Genomic DNA, 19133 nt, shown 5'->3' on the forward strand with positions numbered 1-19133 from the left:
CCTAATAGGGAAAGAGCCAAACCAATGCCAAACGTCAGAAACAGGCTTTAGAAACTAAATATTAAGAAAGTTTGCATTCTAAAGACTTCACCTGGATTTATACTCAGCATGGAATCAAAATAAGCTCTTATCCTAATTTCCTACCTGATACTGCAGAGCATCAAATCCTTTAAATACAAATTCAAACAGAGTGTGGAGGTTATCCGGGCTCGGAGAGGTAACAAAGATATTGGAGTAGCTGTTGAACAAAAGGAGGATTTTTTTTTTTTTAAGTAATTAGGAAATCTAAGAAATGTTTAGAGAACTTAAAAAAAGAAAGCATTTTTGTTTGCCCCTGCTACACAGGGGATAACCAGAGAGAGTAGCAGAAAAAAAATCAGGACACATGTTTTGGGGAGGAAAAGTAAAGCAACTCCAGACCTGAGGGTATTCTTCCTCCCAACCTAATGAAAACGCATTACCAGTTTGAAGGTAGCACATCCCAGCAATCAGCTACCAGCATCTGTGAAAGCACCCTGCTAAGGGCACTGTGGGGACCGCTCCCTCAGTGCCACAGGGCCGGCACGCGGCTCCCCAGTCCTGCTCCCTGGGATGAGAGAGGGCTTCACTCTCATCACTAGCTGTGCTGCGAGGGTTTCAAACCGTGAAGCCAAAGTGCTCAACTGTGCTCAGGCTAAGGCCACAGTTAACCTCTGAGGGATCTTTGTTCAGTGTAAAGGATGCTGATGGTGGCGGGGCTGAGTGGTACTGCCGGAGCAGCGAGAGAAACAAAGGACTAGGAGTCAGGAGCCGAGTTCAGCCCCAGCACTACCAGCACTGACTTGGGGGGTCTTGGGTGAGTCACTGAAACTCCCTAAGCCTGGGTTTATCCATCTATAAAACGCTAACATTGTCAGTTAGGAGCACCAAGGAAGAGAATGCATACAGGATGTGGTAAATTCTAGGTCCGTTATTTATGTCTGGGAAGCTGGAAGTACATGATCTCCTGGCAGTGGCAAAAGTCTTCCGCCCAGGACAAAAGAATGGAAAAAGGAACATCAACAGTCAAAAGCAGCTCCTCAGAAGCAAACAAGATCTTTTACTCATCAAAATCATTAAAATGCCAAACGTGTACTTTTCTAAGTCAGCAAAGCTGGTCATATTCATGCTCATCTCCTGAGAGTTTTTAAGTTTCTTACCCCCATTTCTTTGCTCTTGTGTGTTTGTTCAACTCTAAACAGTGAGCTGGCCCTGATGTATGTCTGTGCGTGATGCACACATATATGTGCACCTTTGGGGGTTTGGGGGAAACAGCATTGCTCTTTCTAGACAGGAACCCAAGACCTAGAGAAACCACACAGGAGCCCGCTCAGACCCAGGAGCAGCTTCCCTGTCCCCTGACCCCCTTACTCCTGCACACTGCTCCCTCAGAGCTCAGAGGGCCTAAAGATGGGGACCCCCTTACCCAAAAGCCACCGCCCCAGCAACAGCCAATCCCAGGGCTGCAGATTTTCCCCTTCCTCGGGCAGCTGTGAGCACAACAGTACTCCTCAGGGTCTTTTCCGAGATCCCCTCAATGAATTTCAAGACAGCTTTGGCCTGTGGAAAGAGAAAAATATTAGGTGAGCTTTGAGAAAGGCCAAGGTCCAGCCATCTACCACCATCGCCGCGGAGAATTCAGGCTGATGCCTAGGCTAACTCGGGGGCAGGGGGGCTGCAGGGCAGTTCTTACTGGCCAGAAACCAAGGCCCAGCACCTGGACTCTCACTCCCTTAATCGTCCCTTCTGGGTCTCAAGACTTTAAACACCAACTAGGTGCTGAAAACCCCCAAGTTCACACCTCCATCCAGACCTCTTCCCCGCACATCAGACTCTTCTATACACGCAACTGCCCCTGCTCTGCCCTCCACCTGTACATCTAATAGACATCTCACACTGAACACCTAACATCCCCTCCAATCCTCCCCCACCTACGATCTTCCCCAGCTCAGCTAACTGTCCAATTGTTTAGGCCAAAAGTCTTCTCCATTTTCTCCCATACCTGATTCATCAGCAAATCCTGTCCATACTTCCTTCAAAACATAAAAATTCTACATTCCTCACCACCCTCCTCCTCCACCACTCTGGTCAAAGCCACCACCCTGTACCACTGCCATTATTACAGGAGCCTCCTAATCAGTCCTGCTCCCACCTTCGTTCCCCTACAACCTAGACTCAACACAGCACAAGGCGATCCTCTTAAAATTAAGGCTGGCTTCCAGAAGCACAAGAATTCCTTCAATTGGATAAATAATTTGTGTATTTGTTTAAAAAGAAAAAACAGGATAACTGGGATTAAATAAATAAAGCCAGCCTGGGGATCCCTCTGACAGCTGTGCGGAGACCATAAGCATAAAACTCTCTGCTGGCCCCCATCGCTCCCAGAGTAAGTGCCAAGCCCTCCCAGGAGCCTGCATGGCCTGCATGGTCTGACCTCCGTCGTTTCCTCCTACCCTCACCCACTCACTCTGCTTCAGCCCAGTTGGCCTCCTTGTGAGTCCCTGCGCGCACCAGGAGAACCGACCTGAGGCCTGTGTACCTGGTGACCCCTCCGCCGGGAGCACTCTCCCTGCAGAGAGCCACGTGGCTCGTTTTCTCAAGTCCTTCAAGCCCACTCAGAGAGCAGCTGCTCACCAGGGCCTCTCTGACCACAATACGGAGACCCGCAGCACCCCTCCCTCCTCCCGGCACTCCCCCTCCCTCCTCGCGGCTCTTCGTGCTTCCCCACCTACACAACACCTTCTACTACAATACGTAGTTTGCTTATTTCCTTGATCCCGTCTTCCTCATCCCACCAGAATGTAAGCCCCATAAAGCAGGTGCGTCGCTCTTGTTTACTGCTGAGCCCCTGCCTAGAGGAGTGTCAGTGGCACTTAATGAGCAGAGGGACCGTAACACTACTCAGGGGCCAGACTCTGCTCCCCACGGGGAATCCGCCCTGGGAACAGGCCACTGAGACTGGGAAGAAGGCCAGATGGTCCAGCCTGGCCTGTCTGGTCCTGAAGAAGCTGCCTTACATGACTGGGCACATGGGCACTCAGAAGACACCGATAAGACGCAGTCCCGGGCAGAAGGAAGGGAAGGAAGGGGAGGGGCTTCAGGAAGCCAGAGTCTCTCCAGATGGAAACACTCAGAGGGGATCCAGGTCCTACTCGCCTTAACTTGGCCTTGGCCGAACACTGTATTTTATCCTCTTGTTGTTTGCTTTAGAGTAGAAAAGTGAAGAACTCTGATAAAACATAAGTGGCAAAATCTACAAACATAATAAAAGGGTATGAAATCTGGACTAAAAATGCACTCTAAAGTAATATTCTAAAATGAAAAACCAATACAAAAAAGCAGAGCGGTTTATAAAAACAAACAAAATAACCAGTAATTATATGAAAACAGTGCCTGCTTCTCTCATAACTAAAGTAACAACAAATTGAAACAACGATCCTATGTTCCCATATCAGATTCGTAAAGGCATACGAGTTCAACAGTACCCAGTGTTGGCAAAACTGCAGAGAAAAAGGCCTTTTCATACACGGTGTGGGTTCCATAACCTGGCATGACACCCGTTTTAATGCACACATACTCTACCCCAGCAATTCTCCTGTTAAATTATCCTAGAGACAGTGCCCACAAATGTATCTGTAAGAATGTCCTAATAGCATTACTTATAATGGCGAAACAGCTGGAATCAAGCCAAATGTCTAATGGGGACCACCTTCCCTTTGCACACTTTAAAAATACCCATTTATATGCACAGAAAAAGATCCAAAAGGACACACAAAAAACCATTAACAGTAGCTGTCTCTGCAGAGCAGGACAGCCAAGGAGAAACACCGCTTTCTACTTTTAATGCACACTTTCCTACTTACTGATTTTGTTAATTTTTTTGCCATGGGTCATTTATGTTTTTCTAACAATACTACTGTATTATAGTTTCTCCCGCTTCTGCCCTTTCCCCATCCTCTCTCTCACTCCCTCTCTCTGGTGATAAAGTTACCAGGAAGTGGTTGAAAGCAACCCAGAGCCTGCAGCCTGGGCTGCAGAGAGAGCTGTGTGGTTGATGATTCTACTTCCAGCATGGAAAGGGAAACCGCCCTATTGGGTCTCAGCCCCAAGTGGGCGGCATCACTGCAGCTGTTCTCCATCATGAGGGAAAAGCCCAGGGCTGAGAGAGGCCTGTGCTGCTTGGCTGGCTCAGGCTGGACCAGAACCCTGAACACACCCGACAGCTTGCAGGCCTCTGGGCCACATCCATTCAGCTCCCATCACCACACAGTAACCACCGGAGAAGCCAAGTTTACCAGCCCTGGCCACTTCAGGGAGCACAGAAATGCATCCTGGAAGCTCCCACCCAGCCTGCTGTCTGTACCTAGAGATCAGGTACACAGAGGATCCTCACCACAGGGCCCTCATCAGCCCTCACACTGGAGCCTCCAGCTCTCCTCACTTACGAACAAGGCATAAGTGAAAACCTTTATGTCATCAAAACTTAATGAAAATGGGGGCTTCCCTAGTGGTGCAAGTGGTTAAGAATCCACCTGCCAATGCAGGGGACACGGGTTCGAGCCCTGGTCTGGGAAGATCCCACATGCCGCGGAGCAATTAAGCCCGTGCGCCACAACTCCTGAGCCTGCGCTCTAGAGCCCGCGAGCCACAAGTACTGAAGCCCGCGAGCCTAGAGCCCTTGCTCCACAGCAAGATAAGCCACCGCAGTGAGAAGCCCGCGCACTGCAACAAAGAGTAGCCCCGGCTCGCTGCAACTAGAGAAAGCCCACGCGCAACAGCAAAGACCCAACGCAGCCAAAAATAAATAAATTAATTAAAAAAAAAAAAACTTAATGAAAATGAAAGGACACAGGTCCATCACCCTGTGCCTGTGGTGTTCCTCCATAAATGTAACCCATCTCCCCCTGACCCCCAGCTCCCTGAACTGTTAACGTGGGGAAGGGGGAGCTAATCCTGGACCACTGTCGTGAACACATGCTGCTGCTGCGCGCCTGAGTGTGAGCAACAGAAAAGGGCCCTCGCCCTCGGAGGAGCCAAGCCTCGTTCTAACTTGGCGTCTGTCACTCTCCGCCCGCTGTCTCTCCCCTCCGCGCCGTGCAGACTGGGCTGGGGACATTCCGAACACACGCTCACCTGGTCTAGGGTCTTGCAGCACTCCACCAACACGCCCACAGGCTGGGTGTCCTGCAAGCTCTCCTTCAGCTCCTTCAGCTCCAGACCAGAAGGCCCAAGACTCTCCTACCAGAGAGGAGAGAAGCTTTGCCGCCACCCCGGGAGGGCCGACGCAGAAAACGCAGCCTGCCCCACGTTCCCGGCCCCCGCAGCTCACCGGGGTCTGGGGAGGGAGGGCCTCAACGCTGGCGGCATGGGAGGAGATGGGCAGGATGTTGAGCTGGTCATCGATGGCAAGACACCTCTTACATGAGGCCAGAGAAAGAATAAACCTGAGGAACAAACCGCAGTCGTGAGGTGCTGAGGGCAGTGTCTGCACAACGAGGGAAGGGCTTTTCTCCAGGAAAATCATCTAGCCCCACGTCCCTAAGAAAGCTGGAGAAAGCCAACACCGTCATCTGGAGGGCAGTGCCGGATGATTCCCAGCCTCCTTTACGAGGCCCGAACATGCTTTATAGAGCAAACAAGCAAAAGGGGAACTCCCTTAAGCGACTGATTACAAGGGCCCCTACTGTGCAGAAGCCCGCTGCTCCAGGGTGCCCCGGCCCTTCCACCATCCTGCCAGGTTCACCCTTTAGCACTATGTGTCTCCTTGAATGGGGAACGCCAAAGCCACCCCACATGTGCTCACCAGCCACACAGGGAAACAAACGCATACACAAATGGACTGACCTTCTGCCACAAGGAGGAGAAAATAAAGGGTGGAGGGGAAAGCTCCCTCTAGCACTATAATACAAACATTTTTGCGTGTAGCAAAACATGTGTTTGGCTATAAAATCCAAGCTTCTCCCATAACTGCAAGAAAAGGGCCTCCCGCACTACTTTCACAGGCTTCCCTTCCAGCCAGTAGCGCTGGGCGACCTCCAGGCCCACTCCTACTGAGCAGCTTCAGAGGCGACTGAAATTAGGTCGCACAGTTCACCCAGGCCAGGATTCCTAAACCTCAGCACTACTGAGATTCTGGACCAGATAATTCTTTGTTGGAGGGGCTTTTCGGTGCCTTTTAAGCTGTTCAGCAGCACCCTTGGCCTCTACTGCCACCAGCCTCCCGCCCTCACCGCAGGTCACGACCATCAAAGCGTCTCCAAACACTGCCAAGTCTCCCCAGGGGCAAAACTGCTCCGGTTGAGAACCACTGACCTAGGACATGGCTTCTTTCTTCTTAAGGCATTTCACGTGTTGCTAACTGGCGTTCCCTAAAAAGGGGTCTGTGGTCAAATAAATTGGGGTCCCTGGTGCTGTGAGACTTTTCAGAGGCTAAAACAGGCTCACGTGAATCCTCAGAAAGGAAAAACCATATCAGCATTTCCCAGACATACTGCACCAGAGAACCCTTTTGTCATAAGGTCCCTCTTAAACATCAGTGTTCTGTGAAACACATTTGGGAAAAGAGTGGTCCAGACAAATCACCCCTTTGACAGATGCGTAGGCTGAAAGCCAGAGCGGGAGAGAGACTTGGTAAGGGCCAGAAGCAAGATAGAATCCAGGCCCCAGCCTTCCACTCGCTTTTATTGCTTCCAGTTAGCTGCACAACTACCGCTGCTATCGGGAATCTCACCATTTGGGGCTCCTGCACTACCTTCCCTGAGACAGCGCACAGCTTTCACTTGGGTCCAAGGTGAAAATGTTCCTCCCACTGTGGCTCCCCACAGCTGAGGAAGTGAGAAACGTGCTCCAGACCCACCTCTCATTAAATCTTCCCACCACATCCTGATGGGCCTCCGTCCTGTATCTTGAATGCACGTCCTAAAAGAGACAACATCCATCAACAGAGGCACCCAAATCGCGCTGAGGTTCAGCGTCCAAGTGTGAAGAAGTTCCAGCAAACAGCCCTGGGGGTAAAAGAGGCAACAGTGATGCTGCAAGAAACAAAATCTACTCCTACCTAACCTGCCATGCAAAACTGGCCAGATGCGATCTGCTGCAGCGGGACTCAGACACTAAACGCAATGTTTCTTACCACAACAAATGTCCCCTCACCTCACCTTTGACTGTTCCCACATTTTATCCAGCAGCATAAAACATATTCACTCGTTCAGTAAAATGCACATGCCAACGCCAGACAAGCTGGGCACACACTGGTGTTTAGTAAAGCATGAAACCTATTCTGCTGAAGCTTACAGTCAAATGGTTGGACGGAGACAAACAAGTAAATAGATACAAATCTTGGCAAATGCTATGAATGAGAAACAGGGTGCAGTGGCAGCCAATGGGGGGATGGGGAGGGGGACTGCTTATATAGGGTAGAGAGGCAAGGCCCTCTGAGTTGGTAAGCAGGCAGCCAAGTAAGAGAGGGAGGAAGAACAAACAAAGTGACGTGGGCACAGACATTCGCTCGTTCACAGATATTTCAGGAGGGCTTACTAAAGGCCAGGCACCCTTCCAGGATCAGGGAATATACCAGGGAGGAAAACGAAGTCCCTGCTCCCATAAAGTTTGGAGATTGGAACAGGAAGCCAGACAATAAACAAATAAATGTCTAACTTTAGGTGGCTGTACCATGATTTGAAGCAAAATAAAACAGGTTGAGGAGTGACAGGCCAACCACATATGCTACACAGGGTGTGAGAGAGGCCGCACCGAGGAAGTGGTATCTTGGCAGGGACTGCAACGCAGCGAGGAAGTGAGCCAGCAGACACTCCGTGGAGACGGCGCGAAGGCCCTCAGGTGAGAGTCTGCTGAGGGGAGAGGGCGCACCTGAAGACCTCCGAAGAGGCCGGAGGGGCTGGGGTGAGGCGAAGGGGCTGAGGGCGATGGGGCGACAGGAAGCAGGCACTGAGATCTGACGGAAGTCCACTTCACCGGGCGGACGCAGCTCATGAAACCCTGAGGCCAAGCCTAACAGTTCCCGAGCAGCTGGCAATGTACAATGACTCCAAACCTGCGGCTCAACACACCCATGTGGCAGAACCAGCTCTCATCCAGGGAAACCCTTCCAGCCACTCCCTCAGCTGGGGCAGAAAAAAAATACCCCCCCATCCCCTGGAGTCAAAGTTTCTGCCAGTCTGGGAGCGGGATGGCAATGCTCCTCCACTACCCATTAGGGTGAGGGCAGGTGAGGACGTCTGTGCGTGGTCCCCTTTTTGTAGTACACAAATGTAGGCACTGGCGTGGCTCTCTGTGGAATACTGTTTTAGAAATTGAACTATACAACAGCTGCATCATGTCTGAATCTCACTGGTGTAGAATCTGCAAATGCCTGAGAGCAAAAGCAAAATTCACAGATTCCTAAGCACACCCAGGGCCACTGAGGCTTCTCTGCAGAAAATTCCTCATTAGCTCCAGTCAAAGAGCTCCCAGCCTAGAAATTATACTGACCGCTCACTGGAGTTGCTCAGTAGGAGTTCTTAAAAGAAAGCAGCAAAAACAGATTGATTTGAACCGCCACAATCAAGTTAAAGAAAAAAACGGACACTTACCATGGTCATCGTGTACAACTGCTTGAGTGAGTTCATGGTCCGTAGGAGGATAACCACCAAGCCACCACCTTCCACTGTTTCTACAGTCCTGGCCAGCAAGTTTGGAGTCAAAGCTTCAAAATCCTGGAAAAAGGAAACCTTAGAACTGGCTGCAAAGAGCACCCGCTGGGAAGCTTAACCAGGGGCCAGGCGATAAGGTACAAGGAGGGCTTCAGAGTACAAACTCAAGACCATACCCCGTACCTGACTCACCAGGACACACACACACACACACACACACACACACGCACACACACACAGTCCCTTACTCAGGGGACCACAGAAGAGAGCCCAGCCCTGGAGAAGAGGTATACGCGGTTTTACATGTCAAAGTGTTTCCCATAATCCCTCATAAAATCTTATCTGGAAAGAAGTCCTCCAATCTGCACTGATTCACACTTGAATTTCAGAAATACCTCACACTCATTTTCTGCTCTGTTCATAGATGCAAACTGTCTGACAAAACTCAACTGCACCACATGGGGGAGCCGCTGCCTAAAGGAGCCACCATCACTTCACCTGGTAACCGGTGAGCAGAAGCAGCTCCCTACCAGTCAGCGATGGGGTGAGAACAGGCAAAACGCTCTTTTCAGCCTCCAAGGTGGGTTGTAAGCCAGCAGTGTATGGACAGCCCACTGGAATGCGGAAAGGAAAAACTAGAACTCCTATTCAAAATTTCCCACCTCATTTCTTAATTTATATTTTGAAACGTATGTTTTATGATGCACGTAATCATAGTAGTGCGTGCATATAATAAATACATATCAAACTGTGGGAACCTGTGCTTAAATGTGAGGATTTGTGCTTAAATGTTTTCTTTGGTGGGTGGGGCGGGGGCGGGGGGTCGGACAGAGTCACAGGTTCCAAAGAATCAAAGAACAAAACAAAGACCACCAGAGCTCAAAACAAAGAAAAACGTGAAACTTAATCTACCAACTTGCCAGGCAAGAGAAAATATATACCAGTGAAGAAACTCACCCGCTACTTCTCTGAGGGGGGAAAGCTAGGAGACTTTAAGGACGAGAAGGGCGGTGATAGGGGTGGTTATTCGGTCAAGCACTCTGGATAGGACGTCCGAGTACTTGGGTCCGTACCTAGTTAGCTAAAACAAGTCCCACTGCTCTCTGGTCACAAAAGTCTTCAGTTAGTTCTAATAGGGATCTGGGGTCCTAGGGTCACTCAAAGTTCAGTGCTTTACCAAGCTGGTTAGACCCAGCTGTGATGGAGCGTCACTGCCAGTTTGGGTATCTCTAGACAAGTGCTGCTTTTGGTAGAAAATGCTCTTTTTATGTTGGTGAGTTATCCAGTTCCTGTGGAAAGTGGCCAAGTCCTCCACGGATGAAGCTTTGGGGCAGGGAGTACACGTGACTCCTCTCCTCTCTGTACACCTGTCCTTGTAGGTGACCAGGCAGCCCAGGCACTCCCTAGCACTCTGACTCCAGTCACGGGCTGGGGCAAGTCACCCACCTGGAGAACACACATGCCAAATGTATTGCCCAGGATCTTGTGGGTCTCATTGTAGTAGCAGTAGCGAATGTTTGTGGCAGCTACGAAGAGTTCAAAGGGGTCATCTTGCTTTATGTTCAGCGTCCCGCTCTTTATTTTCTTCTGCAGCTGTCGCATTCTTTTCTTCCGATGACTGCAATCACCCCGCCCCCCCATCCCATGAAAGCCAGTTAACCAGAGAGGCTAGAGTTGGGAGCAGGGGATAGGCTCAACGATCACCCACTTAGACCTTCAGAGCTAGAAGGGAACTTGGAAATCGTAATGCTCATCCCCTCACTTTAAAGCTGAAGGAAACGAAAGAGGCATTAGAGCAGATGGGCTTCGGAGGGAGACAGCGTAAGTCTGTGTGAGAACCCTGCCATTTTGATACTTTACTTTACAAAAAGGGTAATGGGAGTCCCTAAGCCTCACATTCAGCCAGAGCTTGAAAGCAAACCTTAGTGGCCTCATTACCTCAGTCTCAAGCCAATGCTTCAACCACACAGCACCGCTTCCCAGAGAACCTGGGAGGGGCACTGTGATGGCGGGTTACTTTATTCATTTTTCCTAAATGAATTCATCTACTTCCTTCCCAGATGGTGGGATCAAGTCCTCAAGGGCAGCTCTAATCTAAGACAATACTGATAGAGAATATAAGGGTTGGAACAGAATCTGGGCGTCTCCCAGAAATCCCTGAACTTTTCTTTTGTCTTAAAAAACTCTGAATACCTGTCAATTAACTGTTTCTTTTAGAGAAAAGAGAGAATGAGAAAACTCCAGAATCAAGGGTTACAGCAAACCAAAATTTTATCATAGCTCTCTAACTGAATAGTAGAGACAAGGCCTTCCCCCTGGGGCTCCACTTCCTCAGCCCATGACTTAGCATCAGCCTTAATCTAATGCTCAAGACAGGGGCAGGAGAGCTATAAGAGGCACAGAAGAGATTTTTTAAAGTGAAAGCAGGTGGGTTAAGTTTGAAAGGCAAATCTGCCCAAAACACTGTAAACTGCCCAATTTCGCAGGGGGTTTCCCCACAGCAGAGTCCGCCCCAGAGACACATATACTGGGGGATAAAGGAGGGAGAAGAGGCCCAAGGACAGAACCACACAGGTGAGCTGGGTTTAGGAAGGAGATGAGCTCGGGGAGAGAGAAGAGCTCAGGAAGGTGGTCTGAGGGTCACAGAAGCAAGGAAAGGAGAGCATTTCCGAGGTGACTTTATAATGGTTTATCTGCCAAGGAACAGCACCCCCACACCCCAAACTCCTCCACACAAACAGTCGTAGACAGAACTGCCAGGTTTCTAGTAGGTGACCCACCCCACCTCGTCTGGCCCAGGGCTGGATGTCTTTCCGAAAGAATTTGGGAGAAAGACTGATTTCTGTGTCGTTGGACCCAAACCACGTAAAACTCAAGTGGTGTTTCTGCGATGGGCACCATAGAAGGCAGACAGCTGCCCTGAAGTGGGAAAAGAACAGTGCAGACGCGCAGAGATGAGAGACTGAGCAAGGACCAGAGCGCCAGCACTGCGGCTCTACACCACCCCCGCGGAAGAGCTGAAATCTCATCCCCGTAGGCTTCAGGAGCTAGCCCGTATACTGCCGACCCTTGAGAAACCTGGGGGTTAACTTGAATCTAACTTAAGAGTCGGCCCCTCCGTAACCGCAGCTCCTCCACATCAGAGGATTCAACCAACCACAGACCACGTGGTACTGTAGTATTTACTACTGAAAACCACCCGTGTATAAGTGGAGCCCTGCAGTTCTAATCCACATGGTTCAAGGGTCAAATGTACTTCAGTAAATTCCCCTTGTGCCTGAGTGTGTTTGTGTTGGAGGTCTGCTCTTTACTGTATAAGAAGTCTCAGGTCCACAACTTCAAAAAATAAGAACAGCCAATTGTCAAAAACAGCAGTGAACTACTAGAGGAAGAGCTCTGAAAAAAAGGAGAAAGCGGGGGAAACATTGTTGCATTAGGCATCAGGTCGTTAGTAACTTCCAAGAGCAATTGAAGGAACCTGCATTATTAGAGGGGCTTGATCAGCTGAGAAAACTAAGAAGAAAACTAGTGTGCAGAAAGCAAGGAATTGGGCTGGGGACTTACAAGAGCATGAAAAGGATCTGAAATTTATTGTCAGGAATGAAGAAAGGGCATCAGCTCTATTATTTTTCTCTACTAGAAGTGTCCTCAGAGATAGCACCTTCACTAAGAATCCCTGAAAAACCATGTCAAAGAATCATTTCCTAGCATTTAACTAACGGGTAGGGATGGGAAGTGGGATGGGATGCTCAAAGGGCACAGCTTACCTGCTAAACCCCAGCTCTTTCTTATAACACCACAGCACAGAAGGCCGAGCCTTCACAGTTGCTCTGGACAACATGTGATGGAGTATGACCACCTGCCAAAGAAAAAAGCCATAGCATCTCAGGACCAAAAGAGACCTCCGGGACAGCCAGGCCCGAGACCACAAGGCAAGCGGTGCCCAGGTGGGGACTAGAAGCCAGCGCACATACACTTACCCTTGCGCTCAGTCCACCACCCCACATATCAAAAGCTGTTAACCTGTCTGTTAATAATTCTAAATACTGAGTATTTATCACTTCCAATAAGTAAAGGAATGTTCCCACTAGGCATTTCACTTAAAGAAAACCAGTCATTATGTGTGAACCCCCAGAGTATCTATAACATGCTGACTCTTTGGGACTGGATACAAAGTAAGTCAGGAAGCATTTACCAGGTCTTACCTGATCCTTTCCTCGATCTCCGACCACAACAAAGAGAGACCTCTGCCGCTCCGCTACCCCATTCTCAATGAGAATCCGGATTCGGTTATCCACTTTCTTCCGATGCATGGTGAAAAACTGTCACTAAAACAGAAGGAAAAGACACAACTGGACATGAACATCCAGGTTCTGGGTGAGGAACATTAGCTGGCTGCCTCCTGTGGGGCTGGGAGGCTGAGCTAAGGCCCATTTATAAGTATCACCTTATTGAACCCTCAAACAGCTCCCTAGGAAAGACATCGGCCTCATTTTTTAAATTACGAAACTTAGACTTGAAAGGTGAAGAAAATGTTCTCTTGGCATGGGAAGTCAACAGGGAAGCTTTAATTCACCCCCCTATGGAGGAGTTTTTCAAAAATCGGAAACAATGTTCAAAAAAAGAATGATTAAAATGTATGATATATCTATGGGAAAATAAAGCAGTTTTCAAAAAAATTTGTTCAAAATCATTTTCAAATATTATCTAAGGATATGGATACAGATGCTTATTAGAGGATAACATGGCAGGATATGCGTGTACATAATATATATATATAGAAAAAAAAAGATTGGAAGAAAACACCAAAATGTAAAGTAGTTATTTATGGATGATGAGATAACAGATGATTCTTATTTTGTTCTTTTATTTTTTTTGGAGTTTTGTGTTTTGTTTTTTTTTAATTCACATATATTACTAACAAAGTCAGGAAAAGAAATCAATTGACTATTACTATGATGGAATGTGGCCATCTGTTTCCTCAAAGGAGGGAAAACGTATAGAGCCTGTATGAAGCCAGACGTATGAACCCTGTACAGAGAGATTTCAAAAGTTATTGTGATTACATATGATAGAACATTTTGCACCATTATAATAAATACACCAAAGAAACATCAAAAATATCAATTATGCTTCTACAATGTAAAAGTAAAAATAACATGTTACTTAGAAACTCCAGGGCTTGCTGCACACTAATTCTACACCTAAAGCTCATTAACTGAACCTTAACCCTGCCTTAATTGTCTTTCTAACCTCTCAATCCAAACATGGATTTTAGCAGTTAGATCTTACTGTAAAACACTACATCATAATCAATGGCTCCTATTTTATAAAGAAAGGACCAAGTATAAATACTCAAGTACCCCAAGGAAGAAAAGTGACGGAGACAGGATTCACATGCAGGCCTCCCCTGATTCCAAAGCCTGAACCCTTTCCAGTTCACCAACCTGACCAGCTTGTCAGCTGAGTTGCGAGCCACACAAAGACCCCACAACCAATCAACAACTAATTATTGCTTTTTGTTCTAGTTACTGTGGGAGCCCCAGAAGTAGTACCAGATAAAGCCTTGACTTCGAGGAGCTTTCATTTTCCTTAAAGAAAATATTTAAGAGAAAGGAATGAGGGATAATCTGTCTAAAGACAGACAAATTAGATGTGAAACTAATTGCTACAGTGGTCTGATGAAAGTCTGAGATTACTGTGGGCTGGAGTTGCCATGGAAGGCTTAATGGATGAGGAGGGCCTTGAAAGAAGAGAAAGAGGATTATTTTTCATTCATCTATTAGTCTAACAAATATACAGAGCAGCTATGTGCCAGGCACCATTCCAGGTGCACTGGCAAACAAAACCAAGTCCTGAATGTGCCTGTTGAATACGGAGTATAAACGAATGAGCAGAGTGAAGCAGCTAAGAGCGTGGGAGGATCTAGATGAAATCAGACTGCCTCAGTTCAGTGCCAGGTGCTGCAATCAGGAACTGTGGGCAAGCTCCACAGAAAGCAAACGTGTTGTCACCCACCCACTCACCCACCCCCACCCCCAGAGCCCCTAGAGAATGGAGATCAAGCCACGCGACCCGCCAGAGCTCTCAAGAAGCACTCCCGAGAGTGGCCCCCTACTGGGGAAGAGGGTCCTGTTATCTAGGAGCTCCCGGGTCGGGCGGCAGTCGGCATGGGCCGGGCATCAGCACGGATGCAGAGCGTTCGTCCTGGAGCCAGTCTCCTCCGGGCCCAAGAAGGACACGGACACCGACCTCGGCACCCATCCCCAGCCATCCCGTGATGGGTACCTGCGCCCAGAGCCGGGCGGACTCCAGCCAGGAGCGAAGAGGAAGCACGTGGGGGGGCACCGAACTTCTGCGGGAGAAGCGGGCGCAACGGGCTGCCCCTAGCAGATGCCTGGTCGCCGACTCTCACAGTTTGCCTCCCTCGGCAACGCGCGTCCAGCTCAGGCGCCCGTAGGCGGTACGTGCACTGGCGAACTAACGGAGCGGAGACGGCGAGCGAGAGGGGACCTTTTCCACCCCTGTCCCTGCGTGATGACGTCATGGGCCTGGGAGGCGGGGGCTGCAGCAACTGCGGCTGCGCGGTTTAGTCTCTGCCCGCCGTAGCTGTGGTACGCGTTTTAAGTTGCCTCTTCGTATCAAAATTAAGAGACCGTGACTACGGAGGGCAGAGTAAGCAGATGCCCGCACCCGCAGGGCCTGTCAGTGCGCTGGGGCTAGCTCGGGTGCCCAGACAGGTCCGGGGCAGCACACGGTAAGTGGTCTGGGGTTTTCAATGTTAGCCTGGTTATGCGAGATGACTGGCTCCGGGGATCTGTGCCTAATTTTGACAGTCTCCTTACTTTAACTATTTAATGTGATAAGATGGGGAAACTCGATCAGCAGACCTGTCTCATTCAGCTCACTTAACCCTCCCCGTCCTCGGTAATGACCTTGTAGACCTCTCTGGCATTCCGTAGATTTTCTACCCACTATTGCTGCTCCTGTACTTTGGCAGGCTCCGTTTAGGCCTGTATCTGGCTGTCAAATGATGATGTTCTTCTGAAAACCAGCTCTGAGTCTGCATTCGTTACTTCTCCTCCCCCCGCCCCCCACTCTCGGACGAACTCGGTCAAGCGGTTGACCTGAAGGGCCACCTATGTAGTTATGGTTTTGGGGGCCAGATCGTTGAATTTAACAAATCCAACTGCTTGCTCAACATTTCTCGATGCCTCGATCAGAAAGTTGAAGCCGAATTCATTTGCCTTTCTTCCTTAAACTCCTTCCTCAAAGCAGAATGTAATTCTCTACCTCCAAATCTAATGTAATCAGCAGCACCGCCCATCGTATTTTTTTGTAATTCCCTCAACAAAATGTCAATATGCTAGACACAAGAGATAGTGACCAAAACAGTCCTTTCTCCTGTGAAACTTACAGTCTAGGTAAGAAAAAAGTGTTAAGAAAGAAGTATCCAGTGAGTAAAAAATAAGGCACTGCTTTAGAGGTGGACTTGGAAGGACTCTGAAGTGGTGACTTGGAGTAAGACCTGAATTTAGAAAGAATGAGCCTTAACAATGGAGTGAAAAGCTTTCCCACGCATTAAGGGTAACACATGAAGACTCCAAGATGGAAAAAGTCTCAGCAAAGCAGCCAGTGTGACCAGAGTACAGTGAGCAAAGGGAAAAATGGTAGGAAACTAGACCAGATAATTGAAGGGCACATGGGCCACAGATTTGAATTCTACGTGTGACGGGAAACCACTGGGGTCTGAGTAACAGGGAAGTCACAAAATCTGACTTGCCCTCTTAAAAGGCTCAATCTGGCTGCTATGCAAAAAACTATACTACAGGAGAGCAAGAGTAGAAACACAGAGAACCGTTATAAGCTACTGTAGCTACCTGTTCTGATGTGGTGGTCACAAAGTGCTAGCAGACTCAGGATATATTTTCAAGGTAGAACCACATGTAGATTTGCTTAAGGACTATAGATACAAGGTATGAAAGGAAATCAAAGATACAAGCAACTGGATGTAGGTTCATCAAGAAATTAATTTCGAATACTCATGACATTCAAAGCAAGATATTAAAGTAGGAGTTTGTTTGGGGGAGTTTGGGACCTAGAAATACTTGAGTGACTAAAATGCTGATTGTAGTCAAAGTCCTGGGATTGGATAAGATCAGCTAGGGAAGAATGTTACCTAGGGATGAAGTCTGCAACCAAGGCCTGGAGAACTCAGCAAAGGATACTGAGCAGTGGCCAGTTAGATAGGAAATATGTAGAATCCCACTCACTACCACCCTCCACTTTTTGTTGTAACCATTTCTTACATGGGCTACTCCAATAGCCATCTCTTGCACCATATTATTTTGTTCTCACCATGCACTGTTTTGGGGGGTTTGTTTTGTTGTTGCTTTGTTTTTGCTGCTCCACGAGGCTTGCAAGATCTTAGTTCCCCAACCAGGGACTGAACCCGGGCCCACAGCAGTGAAAGCACAGAGTCCTAACCGCTGGACCACAGTGGAATTCCATGCACTGAGCGTTCTTAAATGGCAATTTTATTAGGTGACCCACCATTCCTCTCCCCCCCAGCCCCACCCCCTATACACATAGCTTAGAAATCGTGTTTCCAACTGTTAGAGACAAAACTTAACATGGAATAGAACTTACAAAGCTATTCTTAGTAGCCCTTACTGTTGCTTCAGCCTCTTTCTAGCTCTACTAAATCTGTACTCTTTTCACTTGAGCCAGAGAGCCTTTCTCAGTCACTGGAGACTGGACTTGGGACATGTGGTTCTCTCCCCTTCTCTACTAGTTTACTGCTCCTCATCCTTCAAGTCTTAATTACTCCTCTCAGAAGTCTTTCCTGATCATTTTAACTGGGTCCTGTCCTATCATGGCCTTAATATCTATCATCAACCATGTTGCTCCATCATGGCTTTTGCCATACCTGTGTCATCACGTCAATATCTTTGATCAGACTGTTCAATGAAAGCAGGAACCACAGTGATTCTGTCACCACTGAATGCTTAGTGCTTGGAATGGTGGCCTGGCAGAGTACCCATATTTGCTGAATGAAGCGTTAGTTTACTGACTGAATACAGTGGCTCCCTAATAAACACACCGTACTTAAAGAAAACCAATATTACAAGTTAAGAACACAACACTAAAAATCGTCTTTACTAAATCAGGTGGTCTTTCACTACTTACAAACTTAAGGAGCCAGTCTTCTGCATGGGACTGGATTAGGCTTCAGAACAGCTGTTAAAGTAAGGTACTGAAATCCCCATTGAGAAGAATGTAGTAGTCTAACAAGTAAGTAAGGCAAGGCTACCAGAGATTTAAATTTTTTCCTCTCCTCTCACAAGTAGCACTTCTTCACTTAGAGCTTTGCTTGATGGTATAAACAACTAAAGCAAACTTCACTCAAGGACAATAAGGTACCAGGTTTTAATATAATTTAATCTAATGTAATTTAAAACATTCACTAGTCTTTACCAGTAGTTTTGTAGAATTCAAAATGGGAAAGGGTATAGAGATGAGGCTTAACAAATTACTTTTAATATTCCTGAGGGGTCTCCCTCCCCATTAACTCTTTAGAAGGGATAAGCTCAAGGGCAATACTGATTCTTTTGATATAACTTATAGTCAATAAAACTTCAGAGTTCTTAATAGGAACTCAACTGGGATGGGGATTCAGAAGCTTAAAGATGAACTGAATGGTTTTAACTCTGTGCTTACCTGTTTCCCATTTCCCCTAATAAGATATATTACTGAAAATATAATGAACAATACAAATTTCCTAAGACACTTAGGAGGCTGACTACTCAACTACCTTCTACATTTTATGAACTGCTTGTCGACAGACCATCTCAGTTCATTAGCCTTCTGAGAATAAACACACATTCTCATGTCTCTAAGTGAAGTCTCCCACATAACAGTCATATACATAGGAGACAAAAAAACTGCAGAAGCTAACTGATTAAAAATATTTAACGGATTTCGTTTTAATATCAAGATATGATGATCAGAAAAACTTTCATATTCTTTAGGGATATTAGGATCTGAAAAAAAAAAATGCCTTAACCAAGGTAATCAATGACACTCTACCTTAAAGCTTTAAAATAAAAGTCTCATTGTCCACATGAGATGACCGATACTGTGCATTTACTTGTAAATACTTTATATATGGAGTCTTGCTATACCAAGAAGCTACAGTGCCACGTGTGATAATCATTTTCTTTCAACTCTGCTAGAATATACATTTGCCCAAACAAGGCCTTCTGTAGGTAGGACAGGTATTCACATTTTATACAGAACACCTAGTGCCAAGACTCAGATCTTAATGGGACTTTTTAAAAAGTTATCTGCCCCATAATGAGGCACTGCTTTAAAAAATAGTCTGAATTGAGGCATAAAATTGAGGCATAAAAGCTTTAGATTTAGACTACAATGGTAGAATGCCAAAAAAAAAAAAAAAGCATA

General features: G+C 47.4%; 1 protein-coding gene across 1 annotated transcript in view; it reads right to left on the reverse strand.

Moving 5' to 3' along the window:
* NAT10 (N-acetyltransferase 10) overlaps nt 1–12985 on the reverse strand; it is a 37289-nt gene extending 24304 nt beyond the window's left edge. The window contains exons 1-9 of the mRNA XM_007468077.1: nt 12875–12985; nt 12437–12528; nt 10116–10287; nt 8610–8732; nt 6875–6936; nt 5348–5462; nt 5152–5256; nt 1445–1578; nt 145–238 (exon numbers count right to left, since the gene is read on the reverse strand). Coding sequence (XP_007468139.1) covers nt 145–238; nt 1445–1578; nt 5152–5256; nt 5348–5462; nt 6875–6936; nt 8610–8732; nt 10116–10287; nt 12437–12528; nt 12875–12982 — 1005 coding nt within the window. The 5' untranslated portion in view covers nt 12983–12985. The remainder of the gene's footprint in view (nt 1–144; nt 239–1444; nt 1579–5151; nt 5257–5347; nt 5463–6874; nt 6937–8609; nt 8733–10115; nt 10288–12436; nt 12529–12874) is intronic.
* Nucleotides 12986–19133: the final 6148 nt, after the last annotated feature.

Source organism: Lipotes vexillifer, unplaced genomic scaffold (assembly GCF_000442215.2).
Source record: "Lipotes vexillifer unplaced genomic scaffold, Lipotes_vexillifer_v1.1 scaffold451, whole genome shotgun sequence".
Lineage (NCBI taxonomy): Eukaryota > Metazoa > Chordata > Mammalia > Artiodactyla > Lipotidae > Lipotes > Lipotes vexillifer.